Genomic DNA, 21,210 nt, shown 5'->3' on the forward strand with positions numbered 1-21,210 from the left:
TGCAGTGACTCTGGAGCACCAAAAAATAAAGTCTCTCACTGTTTCCCCATCTATTTGCCATGTAGTGATGGGACCGGATGCCATGATGTTAAGTTTTCTGAATGTTGAGTTTTAAGACAACTTTTTCACTCTTCTCTTCCACTTTCATCAAGAGGCTCTCTAGTTCTTCTTTGCTTTCTACCATAAGGGTGGTGTCATCCACATAACTGAGGTTACTGAACTAACCTCAGCCTCCAAAATTTACTTATGTACACTAACTCCCCCACTTTCAAGACACTCATGAGACTGTCAAGATGGTGCTGGCTCAGCAAGTTTAGGAAATCTGGCTTTGTATGATCAACTGGTTTCCCTGGTGGTCTCTGTATGTGGTATTAACAAAGTCAATGAATTAAGAGTTGTAAAATGCAATAAGTCACACTGAGGAGGTGTAACAGGACAGTCAGAAAAAAGTACTCATATATAGGTTGTTCTGTCTAGTGATTTAAGTTATCTAAATTGAAATCCACACTTGTAGCAATCTACCTTTTTCTGGAAAAGTGACAGAGCAGATCACATGGGCACTAAAGTTCCTGCGACAGAGTAGGAAGGAGTAACATTAAATTAGACAACCAGTATACTGTATCAGTTTCATTGAGGTTTTTGAGTCTTATAAAAAGGCTGGAAACATCATCTAAAGTTTCAGACTGTAGAATCCTTATTATTTTCTTGTTTTGTACAAGAGCGGAGTTTTAAGGAAGAAACGAAACAAATGTGGCCATCTCTACTACTTTTCTTTCAGTCTTGGTAAGTTTAGTCACTAAGTCATGGCTGAATCTTTTGCAATCCCACTGGACTGTCGGCTGCCAGGCTCCTCTGGCCATGCGATTTCCCATGCCAGAGTACTACAGTGGATTGCCATTTCCTTCTCGAGAAGATCTTCCTGACCCAAGGATCAAACACCTGTCTCCTACATTGCAGGTGGATACTTCATCGACTGAACCACCAGGAAAGCCCTCTTAGTCTTAGAACTCAGTAAAACACCAATTTAAAGTCCAAAGGCCAGGGTAAACCCCCTAGTCTAGAGCTGATTATAATGTGGCAACTTAGTTGGCGTCCACCAAGTTTGCCCAGTACAGAGTGAATTACATTGTGAATTACATTGTGCCATTTTGATTCCTTCAATGGCGACATTTAAACTCCAGAATTATAGCCACTTAAATAAGCCATATTTATGAAAAGCTAAATACACCCTCAAATCACTAAACAGAAAACCATACATAAGACTCAATTTTCAACTTTTCACCACTGCACACATACTAATCTCAAGTAACACATTCCCATTTACTGCAAAATAATCACCCATCCCACCCAAGGTTAACTATTTTCTTGTGAGGAAACTTCCTCAGAGTTCTACACATCAGTAAATCAGAAGAGTTTCTTAATAAATACAGACATCAGATACCCTCCAAATCCTATGGCAACCTAACTACACAACATCAGAATAAAAATCTTAACTTGGGAACTATGCATTTATGACAAAAATACATTTGCTTGATTTATTAATACGATGAACAACAATCTCGCAGTTTTACTTTCATTTTCAACAAGTTTCTTATTTCCCCACTCTCAATGAGTACTCAAATCAAATCCATATTCACAAATGAAGAATGATTAAGAATGACCACTGAGAAAACAGTATTCTAAAACCAAAGAGAAAATTTTACTTTTTTTTTTAGATCACTAATACCACTTCATAATTAAATGGTCTATTCAAAATGTCTCCACAGGGTGTGTGTCTATATGTGTACACACATATGTAAAAGGGAGAGATGTGTTCAAAAAGCTCAAAAAATTATAAGCAGAGACCCTGTTTTCCAGCCTGCCTTCAAGCCTACAATCTGCAGTGAGCCAACATAAATTGCTGAACATCTAAGATGACCCTTTGGTGAATTCTGTGAAGGAGGGGCAGCAGAAGGTGTTACAGGGAACACTATCGCACGAAGAGACACCCTCACTCACTGCCAGGACCTGACTTCACATCAGTCCTGCATCTTCACTTTTAACTCCATGCCTGCAGCTCATCTCTACTTGAACAGCCCTTCAGCAACATAACACTCACCCTATTTGGGGACAGGAATTCAAGAAGTGAAAATATCCCTGTCGGGAGTTAAAGAAGAAAACAGGCAAGAGCAATTTTGATTTCTTGAGCTTCAAATGATAAAACTCAGACAGAGGTGGCAAAATTCTCCAAGTGCCAAAGAGAAGGGGGGAAGGGCATCCTCTTCCTCAATCCTTTTAATGGATAGGGACCTCCTTAGAGAATATTGTGGAAAATACATTGTCACCACATTTTAGCTGGAGTAAAGCCATGAAGGGAAAGAGAAAGATGAAGGGAGAACAGCCTAAAGTAGATACTGTTTTAAGCATAACAGCTCAGAAGAATGTGGTACTCCAATCCCTCAACCCCATCCATCAGCACTCCTGACATATTTCCCTTTGTAAGGTTTCCCAGTTATACCTCCCTTGTTGGACTGCTTTTCATCTGATTCTTGGCCTGGAAAGTAGTCATAATACAGCTCACCTTGGATTATTTGTGAAACGATGCATTAGTGTTATTTGAATTTTTCTATATATTGATATTTCAGAATAAACAGTGGGGAGAAATTCAGTTCAGTTCAGTCGCTCAGTCGTGTCCGACTCTTTGCAACCCCGTGGACTGCAGCACGCCAGGCTTCCCTGTCCTTCACCATCTTCCAGAGCTTGCTCAAACTTATGTCCATTGAGTCAGTGATGTCATCCAACCATCTTGTCCTCGGTCATCCCCCTCTCCTGCCTTCAATCTTTCCCATCATCAGGGTCTTTTTCAATGAGTCAGATCTTCGTATCAGGCAGCCAAACTATTGGAGCTTCAGCTTCAGCATCAGTCCTTCCAATGAATATTCAGGACCGATTTCCTTTAGGATTGACTAGTTGGATCTCCTTGCGGTCCAAGGGACTCTCAAGAGTCTTCTCCAACACCACAGTTTTGAAAGCATCAATTCTTTTGTGCTCAACCTTCTTTATGGTCCAACTTTTACATCCATACATGACCACTGGAAAAACCATAGCTTTTTTGATCGGCAATGTCTCTGCTTTTTCATACACTGTCTAGGTTTGTCATAGTTTTCCTTCCAAGTAGCAAGTGTCTTTTAATTTCAAGGCTGCAGTCACCATCTGCAGTGATTTTGGAGCCCAAGAAATAAAGCCTTTCAGTGTTTCCACTGTTTCACCTTCTACTTGCCATGAAGTGACGTGACCAGAAATATCTCCTGAGATTTGGTGATCGAATATACCTCCCTAGATTTATGCTAAACCCAAGATTATCAAGCCTTCTCACCAGCCTCCCTGTCGCCAGGCTGCATTGTGGCAGGCACACACATTTCTTCAAACCATCTGCCTTATCTTTCTAAAAACATATTTTTATTGTGCCCCTGTTCTCATATTAGTCCTTCAGGGCTCCCCAGTGTCTGCAGGACAACCCCACTCTCTACAGCCAGACATTCGAAACTGTCACCATCGTGATAAGCATCTTCAGTATTAGTCTAATTCTCTGCTCCATTTTCCCAAAGAAAGGCACCCTTTATCTCTTCTACTTCTGATCTAAGTTCTCTTATATGCTTTTTAAAACCAAGTGGAATCTAGAAAATAAAATATTTATTTATTTATGTATAATCCTAAGGAATAACCAATCCATCCTTATCTCTCAGTAAGACCTAAAAGTTTTCCAGCTCTCATCAGAAAAGTCTTTTCAATAAGACCGTTGACAGCTCATTTTTCTTTCCTTAGTTTGGATTTCCATGCTATTGAGTCAAATTCTATTTATCCTTTAAAATGAAGCTACAGGGACACTAACACAATCACTTTTTAAATTAAAAAAAAATTTTTTTTTTCTCTTTTGGCACGAAGCTTGGGAGATACTAGTTCTCTGATCGGGGTTAAACTTGAGCCCTCAGCAGTGAACGTATAGAGTCTCAGCCACTAGACCACCAAGGAACTCCCTATCACTTAAAAAAGAAAAATTCTAGGCCAAATTATTCTTGCCCCTACTTGGCCATTCACGGCAACTAGCACATCACACAATCTGGTCTTTGCTTTTTATACTAAGCTCCATTGCATGTATGTTAGTTCCTAGAGATAGGATTCAGATAATTTGAGTCATCCTTAAGACCTAACACCAATCCAAGAACACAGTCTGAACTTTGTAAATACTGAATTCAAACTCCAGTTAACAGCACTGCCACATATATGTGAATTTCTATAGATTTACAATAAAGAGAAAACATATAAGAATTTTACACAGCATAGATAGTTTCTCTACAGCTTTTTCTACAGAAAACAAATCTACAGAACATATCTTTTCTACATAGGCCATCTTTTTACAATTCTGACTATTGTGTGAAGTCATTAGACTAGATCATTAATAATATACACAATGCAAATTACGCTGAACACACGGTCTATCTTTCTTTGATGGTTTAGAACAAACGAACTGTCTTAGAGGCATCATGAATATTATGATCATGCCACAGGAGATTAAAAGACTGGGTTTTGAACTTGCTTCTGACATTCCCTAGAAGAAATTTTTTAATGTAAATCCCTGATGTCAGCTTACTTGCCTATGGCTTGCTTGCATAAAACTGGAATATAAAATGGGCAATTGCCTAACTTCCTGGATAGGATAAAGTGGCTGCCTTTTTGAATATTTAATTATTGTAACAAAAGCTGAAGCATCCTTTTACCTTGCTTTGTCCTCTTTGTTGAAATCTTCTTCAGTGTCTTTCAATGTCCTTTGCCATCTCAGTATTCAATACGTTCTCTATTATTCATATCCCGCTAAGAGAACGTGTCACTTCAACCCCCTTGTCTGCTTCAGTACTCCATTATAACCCTCAGTGTGACGGAATACCTTCACCACCAAGAGATTCTTCCTTTCCTCCTCACTCCAGGCCTTACATTTTTGAAATGAAACTGTAATATCCTTTAAATCCCTTTCTATATTTCACATTTAACAGAATCTAGGCCTGAATTGGGATATCAAATATCCCACTGTATTTTTAAATGAAAATCTTGTGTTATACCTGGATGATTCATCAACTTTAAAATAGCCACACTGGAATAACATTTTATATGCTAGATCACATCAAAGTTGATAGGTCAAACGGAATCACCTACTCTGGCAAATAAGTAGGAAGTAGGCAGTAAACTCTAAAATGTTAACGAAATAATTTTGCTACCTTCAGATGAGCTCATGTCTTTGGAATGTTGAGGAATTCAAGGTCAAAATGATAAAATCAATCTCCCCACCCAGTCCCAAATCCTCTAAAATGCTAAATTTATAAAGCCTTTGAAAGTAGGGTTTAAAATTTTCCATTCACCAAATTTTACACTTTGCAACAGCCTGAAACATTAGCACATTAGTCTGTCTTTATTCTGCTTAAAATCAACACAAAATTTAACTTGACAAACACTGCAAAATAATGTTTCATCAGCATTGTAAAATGATTCAAAGTGTTCCGACTGTGTTTCTGCAGCTTAAGAAACAACTATTTTTAAGATTTTCTCCCCCCTCAGATACCTTTTGAACTCCGAGTGAGCATGATGGCAATGAGGTGCCTGGTAAAGCTTCAATTTAAACTGTCCCATTAAAAGCAAACAACAACAAAACCCAGCAACTCCCTCCCCAAACAAGCAAACTAACCAAACAGCCTTTCTGCTTTAAGTATGTGCAGAATATGATGCTGCGAAAAAATTCAGAACTGGCAAAAGTATGGTCACTTTTTCTTACCAGGCCTTCATGTTATACATCTTAAAGACACTGTATTCCAAAATGCTCTACTGTTAAAATGGCTCTTAACCAACAGAAACTAAGTAATAGGTGGTAATTACGTGTCCACACTAGCCTCTAAGTAGTTAATTGGTTACAAAGCTAAACAACAACAACAAAACGCCTGTATCATACAGGCAACATTGTTTCTACATGAAAAATGTAAGATCTCTTGGTATCTTGCAGGTCTATCATTGAGATTTAGGACAACTGTGCTCTACCTGTCTAAATTCCAATTTTTACCCTATCCTCTAGCTCAGTCGGTAAAGAATCTGCCTGCAATGCAGGAGACCAGGGTTCAATTCCTGGGCTGGGAAGATGCCCTGGAGAAGGAAATGGCAACCCACTTCAGTATTCTTGCCTGGAAAATCCCAAGGACAGAGGAACCTGGAGGGCTATAGTCCATGGGGTTGCAAGAGTTGGACACGATTTAGCAACCAAACCACCACCACCACCTCTAGTCTACTCTCTTTTCTCTTCAGTAGGTTATAACAGTAGGAAAAACAACAACAAAGACACGAATGGGAGAGGGGAAATACTTCTCTGAGGTCACATATATTTGTAATTTCTGCATGCAGTATTTCTAACTGAACTAGAAATGGATCAACAGCCCTCTGTTGAATCAAAAATTTCTAGTCCAAAGAAAAAAGGAAAAAATAGAAAACAAAAAGAAATGAAAAGCTTTCTAGTCCGTTTATTTATTCAATACATGAGCATCTACTGTAGTTGAAGCTTTGCTTACTTTCCAGATTTACCCACAAGTTCCACCTTTCCAATAAAAAAAAAGAGCCCATAGTATATTCAACACCAGTGATCAATAAGCCCATAAACTTCTGTCCACCAGGTTACTTACAACCTGGTTACTTATAACCAGGTGACTTGTAACCTGGTAGGACAAGATTAGTTTGTCCCCTAATCTTTTTAATGTTAGTCTCATTGTAAGTATGTGATTTAATATATATAAACCAATTAAATAAATGCCAAAAAATTATGAGGAAAAGTTAATTAGAGTACTCCAGAAAAAGCTACATAAAACAGGAGTTAGATCGCTTCTATTTAGAAAGTTCTCAACTTAGAGTTAGGGGAAATTCCTTTGAGCTATGATAAGGGAGAAAGATAAAGTTTACGAGATGCCTAAGTTTTCATCTTTTAAAGGTGTACTGGGTGCCTTGACAGCACTTTTATTCTACATCTGTGATTCTTAATCATTTTCAGGTTATGCATTCCTTTGGAAATTTAATGGACGTGAAAGCCCACTTCTCTCCCTAGAAATACAAATGAATAAACACACAATTCTGGTGGATCTTATACCCTGTCCCCATCTCTCCTTCAGCCTCTCAGAGAGCTCATCTCCCTGTGGCTCTATGGATCTTAAGCTTCAAAACATTTCATCATGTTTACACCCATTTTAAAAACTAAGCATTTTATTAGTTCAGAAGAGCTAAATTCCGTAAGATCTAATCTCAACTTTGCTAAGACCTTATTAGTGATATTTCAGTCTGGCTAATAACATATACTGACCTCTCGAGTGAGTTTATTCAACTTAAGTAATAAAGGATACCAGGGCCCATTTCTCTTAATTCTTGTTATTCTCCCGTAAGATCGATTGGTTAGCAATTCCTTATAGCTTTTGCGATGCCTAGCTGTAACCTATAAACAAGATGATTACTCGGCTAACACATATTCTAATTCTCAGAGTACCATCTGAAAAAAAAAAATCAAGACTAGAATCAGAAAAAGCTTTTGACTGAGAACGGTAGTTATTTCTTCTCTTGGATTTCATGTTCTAATAAGTAGTCCACAAAGTAATCTATCTTAATAAGGCCTTCTTCCCATGCATTAAGAGTCACACAAAAGCATGGGTGGATAAGAAACGTCAAATCACTTGCTCAAATATTCCCAACACATAGCTTTCCCTCCTGAAGTTCCTTCACTCTAAACCCACCTGGGTTTATGAGTCATGAAAATTCTAATCTGCCACTATTAAGCCTTTTCACCTCTAAATCATCCTTCCCAGCTGCCTAACCAAAACTTGAACAGTCATTCTAAACGCCTCTTTCTCCTTTATTACCCACATCCAAGCAATCACCACTCCTCCAGTTGGTCTCCTAACTCACTCCTCAAGTCTGTGGCTTCCTCTCAATAACTTTAGGTCCTTACATGTTAACTGGTTTCCCTGCTTATGTACAGCTCCTGACCATCCATATCCCAGAAGAATCTTTCTGAAACAAAGATTGATCACTTCATTGGGCAGATTAAAGCCTTGCAATGGCTTTCTCAGCTTAAAAATCCTTGTGTTCCTACTGAAAAAAGATGAAGGCACAGAAATGCTGGAATGTCCTTTGTGATCTGACCCTACCTATATCTCCAGCCTCATCTCCCACTCGTCTCACCACTATGCTGAACCTTCTGCTTCCTCAATACACCATGTTGTGTGCGTGTGTGTGTGTGTGTGTGTGTGTGTGTGTGTCTGTGTGCGCGTGTGTTTTCCTGTGACTCTGTTTTTCCCTCTGTTTAAAATAAATCTTTGCTGCAACGCCAACCATGATGTCCTGGTCTGTCTATGGAATCCTATCCACTCACCTCTACATAAAAATTTTAAATGCCCTAAGATGTTCATGACACCATTATGTTTAACAGTTAAAAACTGAAAAGTGAAATCCTCCAAATACAAATATAATTTGTTAAACTGCAAGGGATTTATGTGATGGACTATTAAAAAAAGTTTATAAATTTAATAGTATGAAAAGCTAAAAAATATGGGAATAAAAGTATTTACCATCAAATCGTCTCAACCATATAAAATATACTATACATATAATACATTAAAGACAGAATTATCAGAAAATGCACCAAAACTTTAAGAATAACTGTTTCTGGCTGAAAGAATGACAGCCACTCTTTTTCCCTCAAGTTTATAATGAACATGTATTACTCTCAAAATCAGAAAACATTTGAAAATATTTTTAACTACAAAAGACTTTTCTAGAGCCTTTCCAGCCCACCCCTTATAGCCCTCTCCACAATTTAATGTGTCCTTCCTCTGATTCAACCACACATTCTCTTTGCTGTGTGATATCATCCCATTATAAAACTTACCATCCTATATTTTAGCTCACGTTTGTGAGGGAGTTGGGTGAGGACAGGATACGGCTCAGCTTTAATCCACAGTGCCTGACCTCGGGGAGCAGCCAGTTAAATGTTTGTAAGATGAAATCGCTCTTACATTGCCAACTACATGCAAATGACCAACAAATATCTTATCAATCACTTGTAAATGTGAATCATTCAACAAATATTTACCATGTGCCTAAAATATCCCAGGTACCGTTACAACCCCGAAAACACAACAGGAAAAAAGGTCCTTGTCTTTGTGGAACCTACATTCTAGTGTGGGGAAACACACAAAAACCTCATCTCATTTCAGTGAGTAAGGAGGGCTTACAGGAAATGAGGGATGAAGGGAATCAGGGAATTTCTGGGGAAAGAGTGAAATATCAAAGGCACACTGAAAGAGCATTAAGTGGTAACAGACAAGCAAGTGTAGTAAAATGAGAGAACTGGACACAGTCAAAAGACCTCCTCTGTCACCTTACTCGTCTGGTGATAGTCTGAGTCTAAGGTGGATGATGATCCCTAATTCACAAGAAACGTATAAGGATTCAATAAAATATTTTATGTGAAAAGGGTGAGGCCAGTGCTTGACATGCAGGGTCCCCTGTATTTGTTAGCTGAATCTGTTTGGAGACGACATCAAAAATAATACAACACCCACAAGCTGGAGTACATGGATTATGACTGTGAACAAAGATGCCAAAAGAAACTTAATACAAATCCCATCCCTTTGATCAGGAAATTCTGTAATAGATATGTGATTAACAAAAATACTGCATGGGCTGTTTATCTGAACACAGGATTCTACCATTGATTACAATCACTTCAAATAACAATGTGGCAGAGTTGAATAGTTTACCCATAAAATCAAATGCAAACACATAAACAATGGATTCATGATCCAAAAATTGTCTCTCAGCCTTTCCCCACAATCTTTATTCATAAACCTCACTGGTCTTCACTATTTTTAATCCCCTGCATATCTAGTTTATATGTCTCTAGTCCAAAAGAGGAAAGGAAAATTTCCACAACAGATTGCAAAAGAGAGGTGCTTCTGAGCACGTTCACTTCTTGTCCTTTTTAACTTCTGGCTATCTGAAACCTAAGAACCAGGTGTCCTGGACTTAGGGGGTTAGAATGTCAGATCATTAAAATGTTTCCTCTGAAGTATTTAAATCCTTAGCTAGTCCCAAAACTCTACCATGTATCTAAGATACAATGTCTTTTGCCCCTTACATCTCTGCTTTCTAATCTCACAATCTTCAAATGAATGACTAGATGAACAGGCCAACTATAATCTACTTCTGTGTCAACCTCTTAGACCAAAGAATTGTCACCTTAATATGTATTCTGACGCTCATTCTGGTCACTTTAAATATTTATAGCTTGATTTGGGAAGACAGGAATAAAACAGATCACCATGACAGAGTCAGTTAACTCCAAAAGAACGAGTTGATTAATAGTGAAGAAGTAAAGAAAAATTTAGCTCACAGGATACAAGTTAATGTTACCCTCTATTGGCAGCCAAAATTTCTCACGTCGAAGCAAGACCCTTGCTTACTTCTTGGCATGCCAAACCTACAAACAGAGTCACAGCCTAGAAACTATGTGAAGATATCCTTTATGACATTCTGTACATTTGCCTATGTTTTCATATTCTATGAACACCTTGTAGAGAAATGCTATAGTGGAGAAGTTGTCTTGAAAATGTTAAACATGCGGTCTCGTAGAAAGGACAAAACTGTAGCAACTTGTATTTAAACGTTTATTCATTCATTTAGTGAGCACCTACTGTCAGATGCTCGTGAACTTCTAGATGCTGGTTCAGTTGGTCACACTGGCCATTTAATTCACTGCACGGAATTTCTAAAGATAAGGAGTTCAGTTTTTTGTCCTGTACTTGACCTTGCCTTTGAAATAAGTTTGAACACTTGAGAAATGAAGATATTTGGCTGTACAAGTCTTATCCAAACAATATCAGTACACAACATTTCTTTCCCTCTGTGTACATTTATTCTATGATCACTTCAAACGATATAAAGGCTCTTTGGTGCCCATTTCTGTTCTCTAACTCTGAGGACTGCTAACAACGTTTCATATCATATAGTCATTATTTCTGAGGATTATGTAATAGTGTTTCTGGAAAGAAAAGTGGTCTTGATTCTAATATGCTAATTTCTTGTATTATTATAATTCACTAGTACTTCCCTACATCAAATTAGGTCAAAACATTACAATGGTTTCACATTAAGAAGAAGTTTACATGCCCAGCACTTGTAATGAACACCGAAGCATATGAAAACTAGATGTAACAGGACTGAAGCATAACAGATGCCCGCAGAACAAGCCACCTACAAGGTATAGGAACCAACTGGGGAAAATTCCCTATGAAGCCGGCTACTACTGCAAGCAGTAGTGATCTCTCCAGGAAAGCACCTTTGAAGCTGTAGCTAGAATATAATCCTCAACTGTCAAGATCCAAACGTGGGTATCTATACTGAATTCTCTTTCTCATAACTACCCTGCTCCCTACAGAGTCTGGCGTGGTCTTCAGGGTAGTGGTGGTAAGGAGCTTCAGATCAGAGCCTTTGGGGCTCCAGAACAACCAAAATCTCACACTTGCATTAGTGACTTAGCCACAGAAGAAGCAGGTAGTTACAAATACACACCATCCTTGTGACATAAGTCAGAGCACCTTCAGAGCATCATGACTGGCTTCTAGGACAGGCAGTCAGCATAACACACACACAGCCTTTCGTTGCTCTTCTGTCGCTGCTGGACACATCTTTCTAGGCCCTTTCTGCTTCCAGATGCCCACTAGCATTTCACCCTGGACTACTGGCTAGCAACAAGCATGTCTTCTATTAAACTGGAACTGTCTCCAGTTACCAGTGGTTAGGCAGACATTTAAGAGCCATCAGTTCAGTTGCTCAGTCATGTCCGACTCTTTGCAACCCCATGAATCACAGCACGCCAGGCCTCCCTGTCCATCACCAACTCCCGGAGTTCACTCAAACTCAAGTCCATCAAGTCGGTGATGCCATCCAGCCATCTCATCCTCTGTCATCCCCTTCTCCTCCTGCCCCCAATCCCTCCCAGCATCAGAGTCTTTTCCAGTAAGTCAACTCTTCGCATGAGATGGCCAAAGTACTGGAGCTTCAGCTTTAGCATCATTCCCTCCAAAGAACACCCAGGGCTGATCTCCTTCAGAATGGACTGGTTGGATCTCCTTGCAGTCCAAGGGACTCTCAGGAGCCTTTTCCAACACCACAGTTCAAAAGCATCAATTCTTTGGCGCTCAGCTTTCTTCACAGTCCAACTCTCACATCCATATATGACCACTGGAAAAACCATAGCCTCGACTAGACGGCCCTTGTTGGCAAAGTAATATCTCTGCCATACCAGTATCTAATTTTCTGGATACCTGTATACATTCTCTCATAAAAGAAACCCAAAAGACAGGCTCTTTCCATTTTTGCAGACTTTTGGAAAAAAAAAAAAACCACTGGATAAATGACTTGATTCTAACCACCAGTGACAGAGCTGGGGCTTCAACCAGAGTTTTCCTCATTCCAAACTTGAAAGGCTGTCCACTACTCTATATTCCCCTCCATTCCCTTCCTCAGTAAAATCCACAAGGCTTCATCAAATTTTTCATATTGTAGTAAGCACATTCTTTTGACACTTGCAGATCAAAACACTACAAAAACTATCTAAGCAATGACATACTCCAAGTGGATAAGCATTGCCCCTTACGCAGCCCTTGGAAGACAGCAAAATAGGCCAACCAATGGAGAAAGCTATTTAAGTAGAAAATTATGTCTTAGAGGATATCTAAACTCATTACAATTCTGAGAGCATATTTTTATATCAACTTGCTACAAGGTTATGAAGAGTTTAAAGCTAAGTCCTTTTCTACATGCAATTTTAAAGTATACAGTTTATATATTAATGTTTTCAGTAGTATAGAAAATCTTCCAATATTTTCTAACCAATGCCTCTTTTACATAGAATATAGATACTGTGGCTTTTCTGGCATACATATTAACCATACCATAATAAGTTCTGAAACAATTTGTGGAATTGGGTGGACTTTAAGTGGTTTTACATTAGAGCAGTAGTTAAGAAACCAACTATAGAAAGGTCTAGGCCATACATACTATCCTTACTCAAAAGCAAGAATAAACTAGACAGTTAACCTCCTGAAAAAGAGTTTCAAAAATAAAAGGAGAATAGGTAGATTGAAAATATTGATGTTTCTTCAAAATTTATTATGCATAGGCATGTTTTTTTTTAATAATTTATATTCCCATGAATTCATGTAAGGAATTTCTTTCTCTGTTATAGACAACCCACCGGCACAATTAACACTAGTACTCCACAGGCTCTGGAGGCAGATCTCCTGGGTTCAAATCCCAACTCTGCCAGTTACTGGCTATGTGACTGTGAGGAAATAATGTAAAAGCACTAACCCTCAATTTCTTTGTCAGGATAATGAGGCTAATAATAATCCTCTACTTTAAAGGAGTTCCAAAAAGAAACTGCATATGAAGTGCTTAGCAAAGGACCTCGCTCACAGGTAAGTGGGCGATCACCTCATTGTTACAGTAACCAGAGAGTACCTTCAGACAGATGAAAAAAAGACTAAATAACATTACACAGAAGTTTGGGGTTTTTCAGATTGCACAGAATGAAAAAGCAGTAATCCCCACTATGATAAGATCATACAAAGCCTCTGGTCACCATTATAATTAGCAATAATCATAATTCAACATTTATAAGGTACTTTACTATGAGCCAAAAATTGTGCTAAGCACTTTATATGTAGCTTCTCACTGAATTCCTATGAAGCAAGTAATTATCATTATTCCCATTTTACAGATGATAAACTTGAGGATCAACATGTATACACAATTTTCTCAAGATTACAAGGCTAGGAACTGGCAGAGTTAAGATGTGAACCTAGCAATCTGTCTCCAAAATCTGCTTCTGATAGAAACTACCCACCTGAACTTGAGGAAGCCATCTGAACTTTCATTTCCTCTTCTGGAAAATGAGCCGAGTTGTGGAACAGGTGCTCTCAAAAGTCCTTTCTAAATGTCTCTGGACAACAACGGTATCTAAGCCCAAATTCATTACATAGAGAAAATACCTCTGGTTCTAGTCCTTTTACAAACCTAGGCTTCTCTTTCTTACATAAATAAGAGAAGGAAGCATAGTATAATACCCCATGCGGGGTAACTCACTGCTCTTGAGCTCGGATGGTGGGTGGTAGAGCACTAAGAGCCAGATGGAGAACCTCATGAGAGAGTTCCATAAGTAAGTCCCTTTGAATGGAGCCCAAAGAGAGCTCCATTAAAGAGAGAGCTCTATTAAAATGAATTGTACCTGACAGGACTAGTGCTACAGGGAAGTTAAGAACACACACCAACAAAATTAGCCAAAGCGCTAGTACCTTAGTTATGCCACACTACCTCTTGGGACCTCAGTTTCCTTATTTATAGAAACAAGGTGGCTTCTAGATACAAGCAATCCCTAAGGAAGGAGCCACCCTAACGCAGAGAAACCAGTCAACTTTGTTAGAATTAAGGGAAGGGCATAGAAAGCGTGTGTAGTTTGAAAAATCACATTCAAATACAGTGACTGCTTTCACAATATAAACCACAGAAGAAAAGTTCCAAAAACTATTTTATTAGTTGGCGAAAGAGTGAACCAGCACTGTTGGGAATGGGCTGGAGATATGGATTTTTTTTTTTAATATTAAGATACATTAGTGTAGATCACTATTGAAAGCCCCTTTTAGCTCAAACAGTCTGTGGAATAAAAACAAATTCAGGTGGTATTCTATGAAATAAACTCCTAGATTTAAAGAAAAAAGTCCTATTTATCAAAATAATTTTTAAAAAGTCATTAAGAACTACTTAAGGCATTATCTTTTTGTAGAAAAATGATTCAAATACACACACAGACATGTAAATTTCTGCCCTCAAGACTCAAGGTATTTTTGTCTTTTTAAACTTCATATATTTATCAATAGAAACCTAGTATGATAATATTCCAAGCCAAAACACAGCCAGGTTACTCCTACTCTGGTTCTAACATTGCTTCAAAACCCTAAAGCTCCATTTTAAATAGTTTTTAAAAAGAGAGAGAGAGACATAAAGTCCACGTAATTCTTCCTAAGGCCAAATTTATAAAGCTCACTTTTCAATCAAATCTCTCCTCCTACAAATCTTTTGGCCATCTTTCCCTACTCAATAGCACTACCAGGGATGAAAAAACAAGAATCCAAACTCAATCCAGTCCATCTGGCTCTTATTAGCATGGCTGGTAAACGCTTTGCTGAGAAACAACTGGCAATCCCCATATTACTTGTCAATATCAGTTTGGGGGAAATTTTATGGATTTAATCTCTCCCTAGTCCCCATTTCTGGAAATAATTAATCAAAACCTAGTTGTATTCAGATTCTACTCTTAGAAATAGCTAATGTCTACACTATCAGCTTCCAGGCCTGAAATCTCTCTGTTAGATTTTAGGTTATCTTCTATAACTAGATTTGGGTAGACCGCATCAGAATAAAAAGAGAGAGTGTTAGTAAAAGAGGGGCTCTCCTATCAAAGGCAGCCTGCCTGTCTAGCCCTCCAACACACACACACACAAATAAGCACATAGAGAAATTGGACTCTTCCATCCCTGAAGCGATCCTGTAAAAATCTGGTAAGACTGGCTCATTAAAAATTCTCATACACATAATTTATGGGTGTCGGGGACCCTCTTGAACTGACGAGGTTAAAAATTCTTGCTCTAGCTTACAGCATCATGTGCTTCTTAATATCCCTACCTCCTCCTTCATGGATGGGAGCCACACCAAACATCACATCTGAAATGTAAAGAGCAATAAAATAAGGCTCCAACTGCACCTGATGCTTTAAACTAACTCTGTCGAATGTCGATTCTGCCATTTTTCAGCAATGCTCAAAGGATTTCTGTTTCATTTCCTTGGATCCAAAGATCTAAGCTGGGTCTTATCCAGAGCCGCCCTCACTCCTTTCTTTTTTAACCGAGCCTGGAAGCCTATGGACAAATCAGTTTGTAACTGAAGGATGAATGTTTTCCTGAGAACAAAGGCCTCCAGTGAGCCCTCACCCTCACCACCCTTTTCCAACTCAAGATGTCCAGCACACTGCCAACTGATGTGGCCACGCACTGGATCAGAAAGCAAGTACAGAATAAGGACACTCCATTCAACCTTTTTGTCTGGGGCACTTCCTGAGTTTTTCACTGGCATTTAACACCAAGACACAAGGCTCATTTTTCATTAAAGTTGCAAGACTTTCACTTTGCCCAGTTTCAAATAGTGTAATTGATCTGCACTGTCTTCTTAAATAACCCAACTGAAGGACACTGCAGCTTTAAATATTTCAGTGCTGGCTAGCAAATAGACTCCATTGCAATATGGCTCTGAAGGTCGCGTCCTATTGTCTCTATCCTCTGGATTAAAAACAAAACAAAAAAATTCCTAAGTCCTAGATAACATGGAAAGGGTTACCCCTAGAATTTCCACTCTTCCATCTTGGTTCCTGATACAGTTCCAGTGTTTATTGGAATCTCACACTCTAATTTCCCCGGCAGGGGCAATATGCTGATTGCTATTAATGATGCCAGCACCTTAGCGAGACATAAACACATGTGTTCACATTAGTTTAATTGAGCATATGCAACTGTCTGAAATAGCACCACTCCAGGGCTGTTAACCCCTTGAAGAGTAGGGCCAGGGTGGTTTGGGAGTGGACGGCTTTCCGGAGACACCATGAGCCCGGGATTGCATAACGTGAAACGTGCAGCCACTGAAAAATACAGGAATCTCACTCAGCCTACTCAGCCTGGAACTATGCCGGCACCTTGCCATACACTTGCAGCTTTTCCTGTCAAAGAAGGTTAAGAGAAGAGGCACAAGCACGACGAAGAGAAAAAATAGGCTAAAAGAAAAAGGCCCCTTTCTATCTCGTCAGGGTGCATAAATAAGATTCGTCGGGCAGTCACAACGTCTCCCCCACCCTTGTCCCCGTAGTGGAACACCCCCAGTGAACTGAAGGCTTCGGAAAAGGGCAGGGGAGTTGGCAAACGCTGCCTTTTTAAAGAACCACAATCAATGGCCGATTAAATGGCAGGGAAGACAGGGAAAAGGGAGGGGAGTGGAAGGAAAGCGCATACAGCTGCACCGGAGCATTACCTGAAATGGCAACAGATTGTTACCATTATCGGTCCGGAAAGCGTTATCCTCCATCCAGGACTTGGAGGTGAGCGGGGCCGCGCGGGGGAACTTGGGCGGCGCGATCACGTTGCTGGAGAAAGGCTTTTTGAGAGGCGAGATGGGGTTGAGGGGCGAGGGCACCCCCACGCCCACGCCCACGCCCACGCCGACCGCCCGGCGAGGGTCCCTGCCCGCCTGCAGGCCGCCCCACGGGTTGGACGGCGCGCTCCAGGCGGCGTTCACGCTCTGGTGCGTGTTCCAGCTGGACGACGCGGACGAGGCGGCGGCGGCGGCGGCTGCGGCCGCGGCGGCCGAGGACGAGGACGGCTTGCTAGTCATGATGGGCTGGTGACCGTACGCCGCCGTGGCGCCCCTCTGCGCGTAGGGAGCCTGGCTGGGGCTGGCAGGCGAGCGCCGCTGCTGCGAGGGCTGCGCCTGCGGGGGCTGCGCGGGCTGCGCTGGCTGCGGCGCGGGCGGCGGCGGCTGCTGGTGGTGCTGGGTCTGCGCCAGGCCGATCTGCGGGGAGAAGGTGCCTCCGAAGACTGGGTTGACGTGGTGCGGGAAGTTCTGGAAGAGCATGGTCCCGTTGACTGGGGTGATCCCCTGGAAGAAGCTGTCCTCTACCGCGTTCGTGGTGCCCGTGGACCAGGTGCTGCCGAAGGACGGCGACAGAGACGCGCCCGGCGCCGCGGGCTCCTGCGGTGGCGGCGGCGGCTGCTGAGGGGGCTGGTGGAAACCCAAGCCCGGCAGGAGCGGCGATTCCATCTGCATCTTGTCGGGGCCGTTAGGGGCCGGCGGGGCCGCGGCGGGGCTGAGGGCCGGCACTGCGCTGCTGTCCTCCGGCTTGGGGGTCTCTGAGGACAGGGGCGTGGAAGGGGCTTCGGCGGTGCTGGGCTCGGGCTGGGGCTGCTGCTGCTGCTGCTGCCGCTGCTGCTGGGGCTGGGGCTGGGTTTTGCTTTTGTCCATCAGTAAATCATCCTGCATGGTTTGCGCAGCTGAAATGGGAAAAAAGAGAAACGCGTTATTGTCAGTGTGTTCGTTAATGCCGCTTGCTGGAGCGGGCGGGTGTTTTAGTTGCGAAAATCCAGTGCCACCGCTACTAGCCAATTGCAATGCAAATCCATAATCTCCCATTTAGAAGAACAGGTCGGGCTGGGGTGGGGGAGCTCGTGCAAGGTCTCTAAAAATACTGTGAGAGCGTCTTCACCCTTTCTGATGTCTAGGTTCCTTTTCTGTATTAGTAAGAGAGGTGCTTATAAGACAGAAAGACAGCAATTTCGCCACGTCTCTTTCCCCTTCACCGGAACTCAGAGCGTTCACCCTGCAATGAGAAACTGATTCTGGTTCCTGTTTTTTCCCAAGCACCACCCTCCCCCAGCTATTTGCATACGTCAATAAATACAGCTGCGTCCTTCAGCAAGGTTAAAAAGACACCACACACGACCCTTTCTTCCCCCTTCCCAGCTCGGACACTTTAAAGAAACAGTAGTCTTATCCCCCTTGATTAGCAAACTGCCTTCTTGCCTAGATAATTGTTTCATTTAGCCGCAGCGAACCACGAGGGAGGAAATCCTTGCCATTTGTTAGGAGGACTCAACTGCACAACCATTCTCTGGCCTCCCAGTAGCTGCAGCTACTCCATTTTGTTAGGAGACATTAAAAAAAAAAAAAACAACAACATCCTTTTAAAAGAGCTAAAAATCTACTGAAACATTTGCAAGTGCTTGCTTCTTGTTATTCTAAGGATTAGATGGGTGGGTTTTTTTTTTTTTTTTGCTTATTCTCCAATGTTCTCGTTTCCAATTCTGCCTCTCAAGAGATTTCTTGGCATCTCAGTAGTTCAGGTCTCAACAGGAGCCTGAGAATTTCTCTGCAGAGTGAAGAAATGTTCTCATTGGATTTGAGGTCAGAGAGAGAGAGAGGGAGAGAGACACGCGGAGGGAGGGAGGAAGAAGGAGAGAGAAAAGAGGGAGGGGGACAGGGGACTGTCTATGAGATGAGGTGGGGGTGGGGCTTTAAAAAAAATCCCTCAGATTAAAGTATGAAGTCAAGATAATACTGGGGTTGCCAGATTTTTCATTTTTTGAATCCTCCTGCTGCTGCCTTGGTCCCAAGACTTTGGCAAATTTAGAACCTATTCTCTTATCACTAGTATTAACAGTGGAAGATTATGGTTTGAAGACCCTGAATTACCATATGCTAGCTAACGTGTTAAAAATAGCACAGTACAAAGTCGCAAATTCTCATACATTGTAATTATAGTGCATTGCCATCACTGCTTCATTTAGCCATATAAGGAGTGTATGGTATTTTCCATTTCGCATAGAAGGGCTATATTCACCTCTGCCATACAGCCTGTTTTATCATTCAAGGATGAAAATAGTAATCGCTCAGAACCAGGAGATTTCCATACCCATAGTTACCACTGAGTTCATTTGTCCTTTAGAACACGTTAATTGCTTTAAATATATGAATATTACAGTGCCGAGACCCTGAAAACAAGTATTTTGAAATGTTCAAGGTGCATATGACCAAATACATAATTATTTTTAGATGGTGATTCAGTATACTGGCAACAAAGTTATTAATATATTTAATACAGTTAATTAACTCAGATACTCGGAGAAGGATCTTTCTCAGGACACTCCTAAAATGGCATTCAGATACACACAGAAGTTGTGCCTTGGATATTCTCACGATAACTGCTGTAAAATAAATGTGCTGGGAAATGGATTTGCTACTGCTCTTAACTATTAAGCAAAATATGTCAGACTAAGAAATGGAATTAAAAGTAGTTCTACTATTTTGTTGAAGAATATCTTCAAAATGGTTAATATCTCATTCTAAAGTTTCATACATAGACAAAATAGTGGGCTCAAGGAAAAGCTTCACAGCCACCTTAACTCCTCCCTCCCTAACCCACCCCTCCAAAAGAACCCAACCCAGTACAATACAAATCACAAATGGCCAACTACTACCAATAAAACCTATTTAAGATTGGTTTTGTGTTCCTTAATTCCCTTGGTCTAAAATAATGACTTTGATCAGTATTGTAAATATGACAAAGAGGCAGGGAGAGCTTGGATTCACAGCAACACAAAGTTCTATTGTTGCCAAAGAAAATGGACATAGAAAGAGACATTTTTATACTTGGTTTAAGCAGTGCTGCAGTAAACCATTATAATCTGGGATTTGAGTCTCTCCCAGTGGGCTAGAATTGTCTTTACAATAGCCATATCATCATGGCTGAAATATGCATTTGATTATAATTTTAATATCACTCAGCTTTTCTGATGCTAGTACCAATGCCTTCTGTTAATGCCTTCAGTTTAAACTATATGTTTATAGTGGAAAAATTAATGTTGTCCTATGGCAAAAAAAAGCCATAAAGTAAGCTAGACTCAGACTATTTTAAGGCTATAAGTAATATTAATATATTAAATTTAAAAATTTTTATCATACTAGGAACACTCATTTCTCTTCTTAACATTTCTTAAAGACATTAATTTCACTTTCTGCATAAATTCACTCTGTCAAGGTCAAGACCCATCTTTAATAAATAAGACCCTTTTAAACAAAAGATAAGCAATAGATTAAAATAACATTTACAAAATTAATATGCAATGTCAGTAACTGTTTGTACAGTCTATTCGTTTGGGTGGGTTTTTGTTAGTCTGTTTTTCTTTTTTCTTATTTACAGCAAAGTCCGGGAAATAGATACCTCCTTCCCCTCCCCCCACCACACACACAATAGATCTTCCTTTACATGCAATCACCCAATCTCAAGTAACAAATTCTTAGCAGCAGTTACCTTTGAGGGTCCAGTTTTTAAGGATCGATAAAATTAAAAAGTGTACAGTATTTATTTTCTTCTTTCAGGTTGATTATGTGACCGCTCTGGCAAAAGCACTTTGACAACTGTAGGAAGAGAGGGCATGCGCACACAAGGAACTGTGGGGGCTGAAGTCCTTCACTAGGTACTCTGCCCGACTTAAGCAC

At 40.5% G+C, this 21,210-nt stretch overlaps 1 protein-coding gene across 1 annotated transcript in view; it reads right to left on the minus strand.

Annotated features, from left to right (window-relative positions):
- The window catches only part of CPEB3 (cytoplasmic polyadenylation element binding protein 3), a 154,657-nt gene extending 133,543 nt beyond the window's left edge, over positions 1-21,114 (minus strand). The window contains exons 1-2 of the mRNA XM_052660908.1: positions 21,023-21,114; positions 17,191-18,206 (exon numbers count right to left, since the gene is read on the minus strand). Of these exons, the coding sequence (XP_052516868.1) occupies positions 17,191-18,195 (1,005 nt within the window). The 5' untranslated portion in view covers positions 18,196-18,206; positions 21,023-21,114. The remainder of the gene's footprint in view (positions 1-17,190; positions 18,207-21,022) is intronic.
- Positions 21,115-21,210: the final 96 nt, after the last annotated feature.

Source organism: Budorcas taxicolor, chromosome 23 (genome assembly GCF_023091745.1).
Source record: "Budorcas taxicolor isolate Tak-1 chromosome 23, Takin1.1, whole genome shotgun sequence".
Classification (NCBI taxonomy): Eukaryota; Metazoa; Chordata; class Mammalia; order Artiodactyla; family Bovidae; genus Budorcas; species Budorcas taxicolor.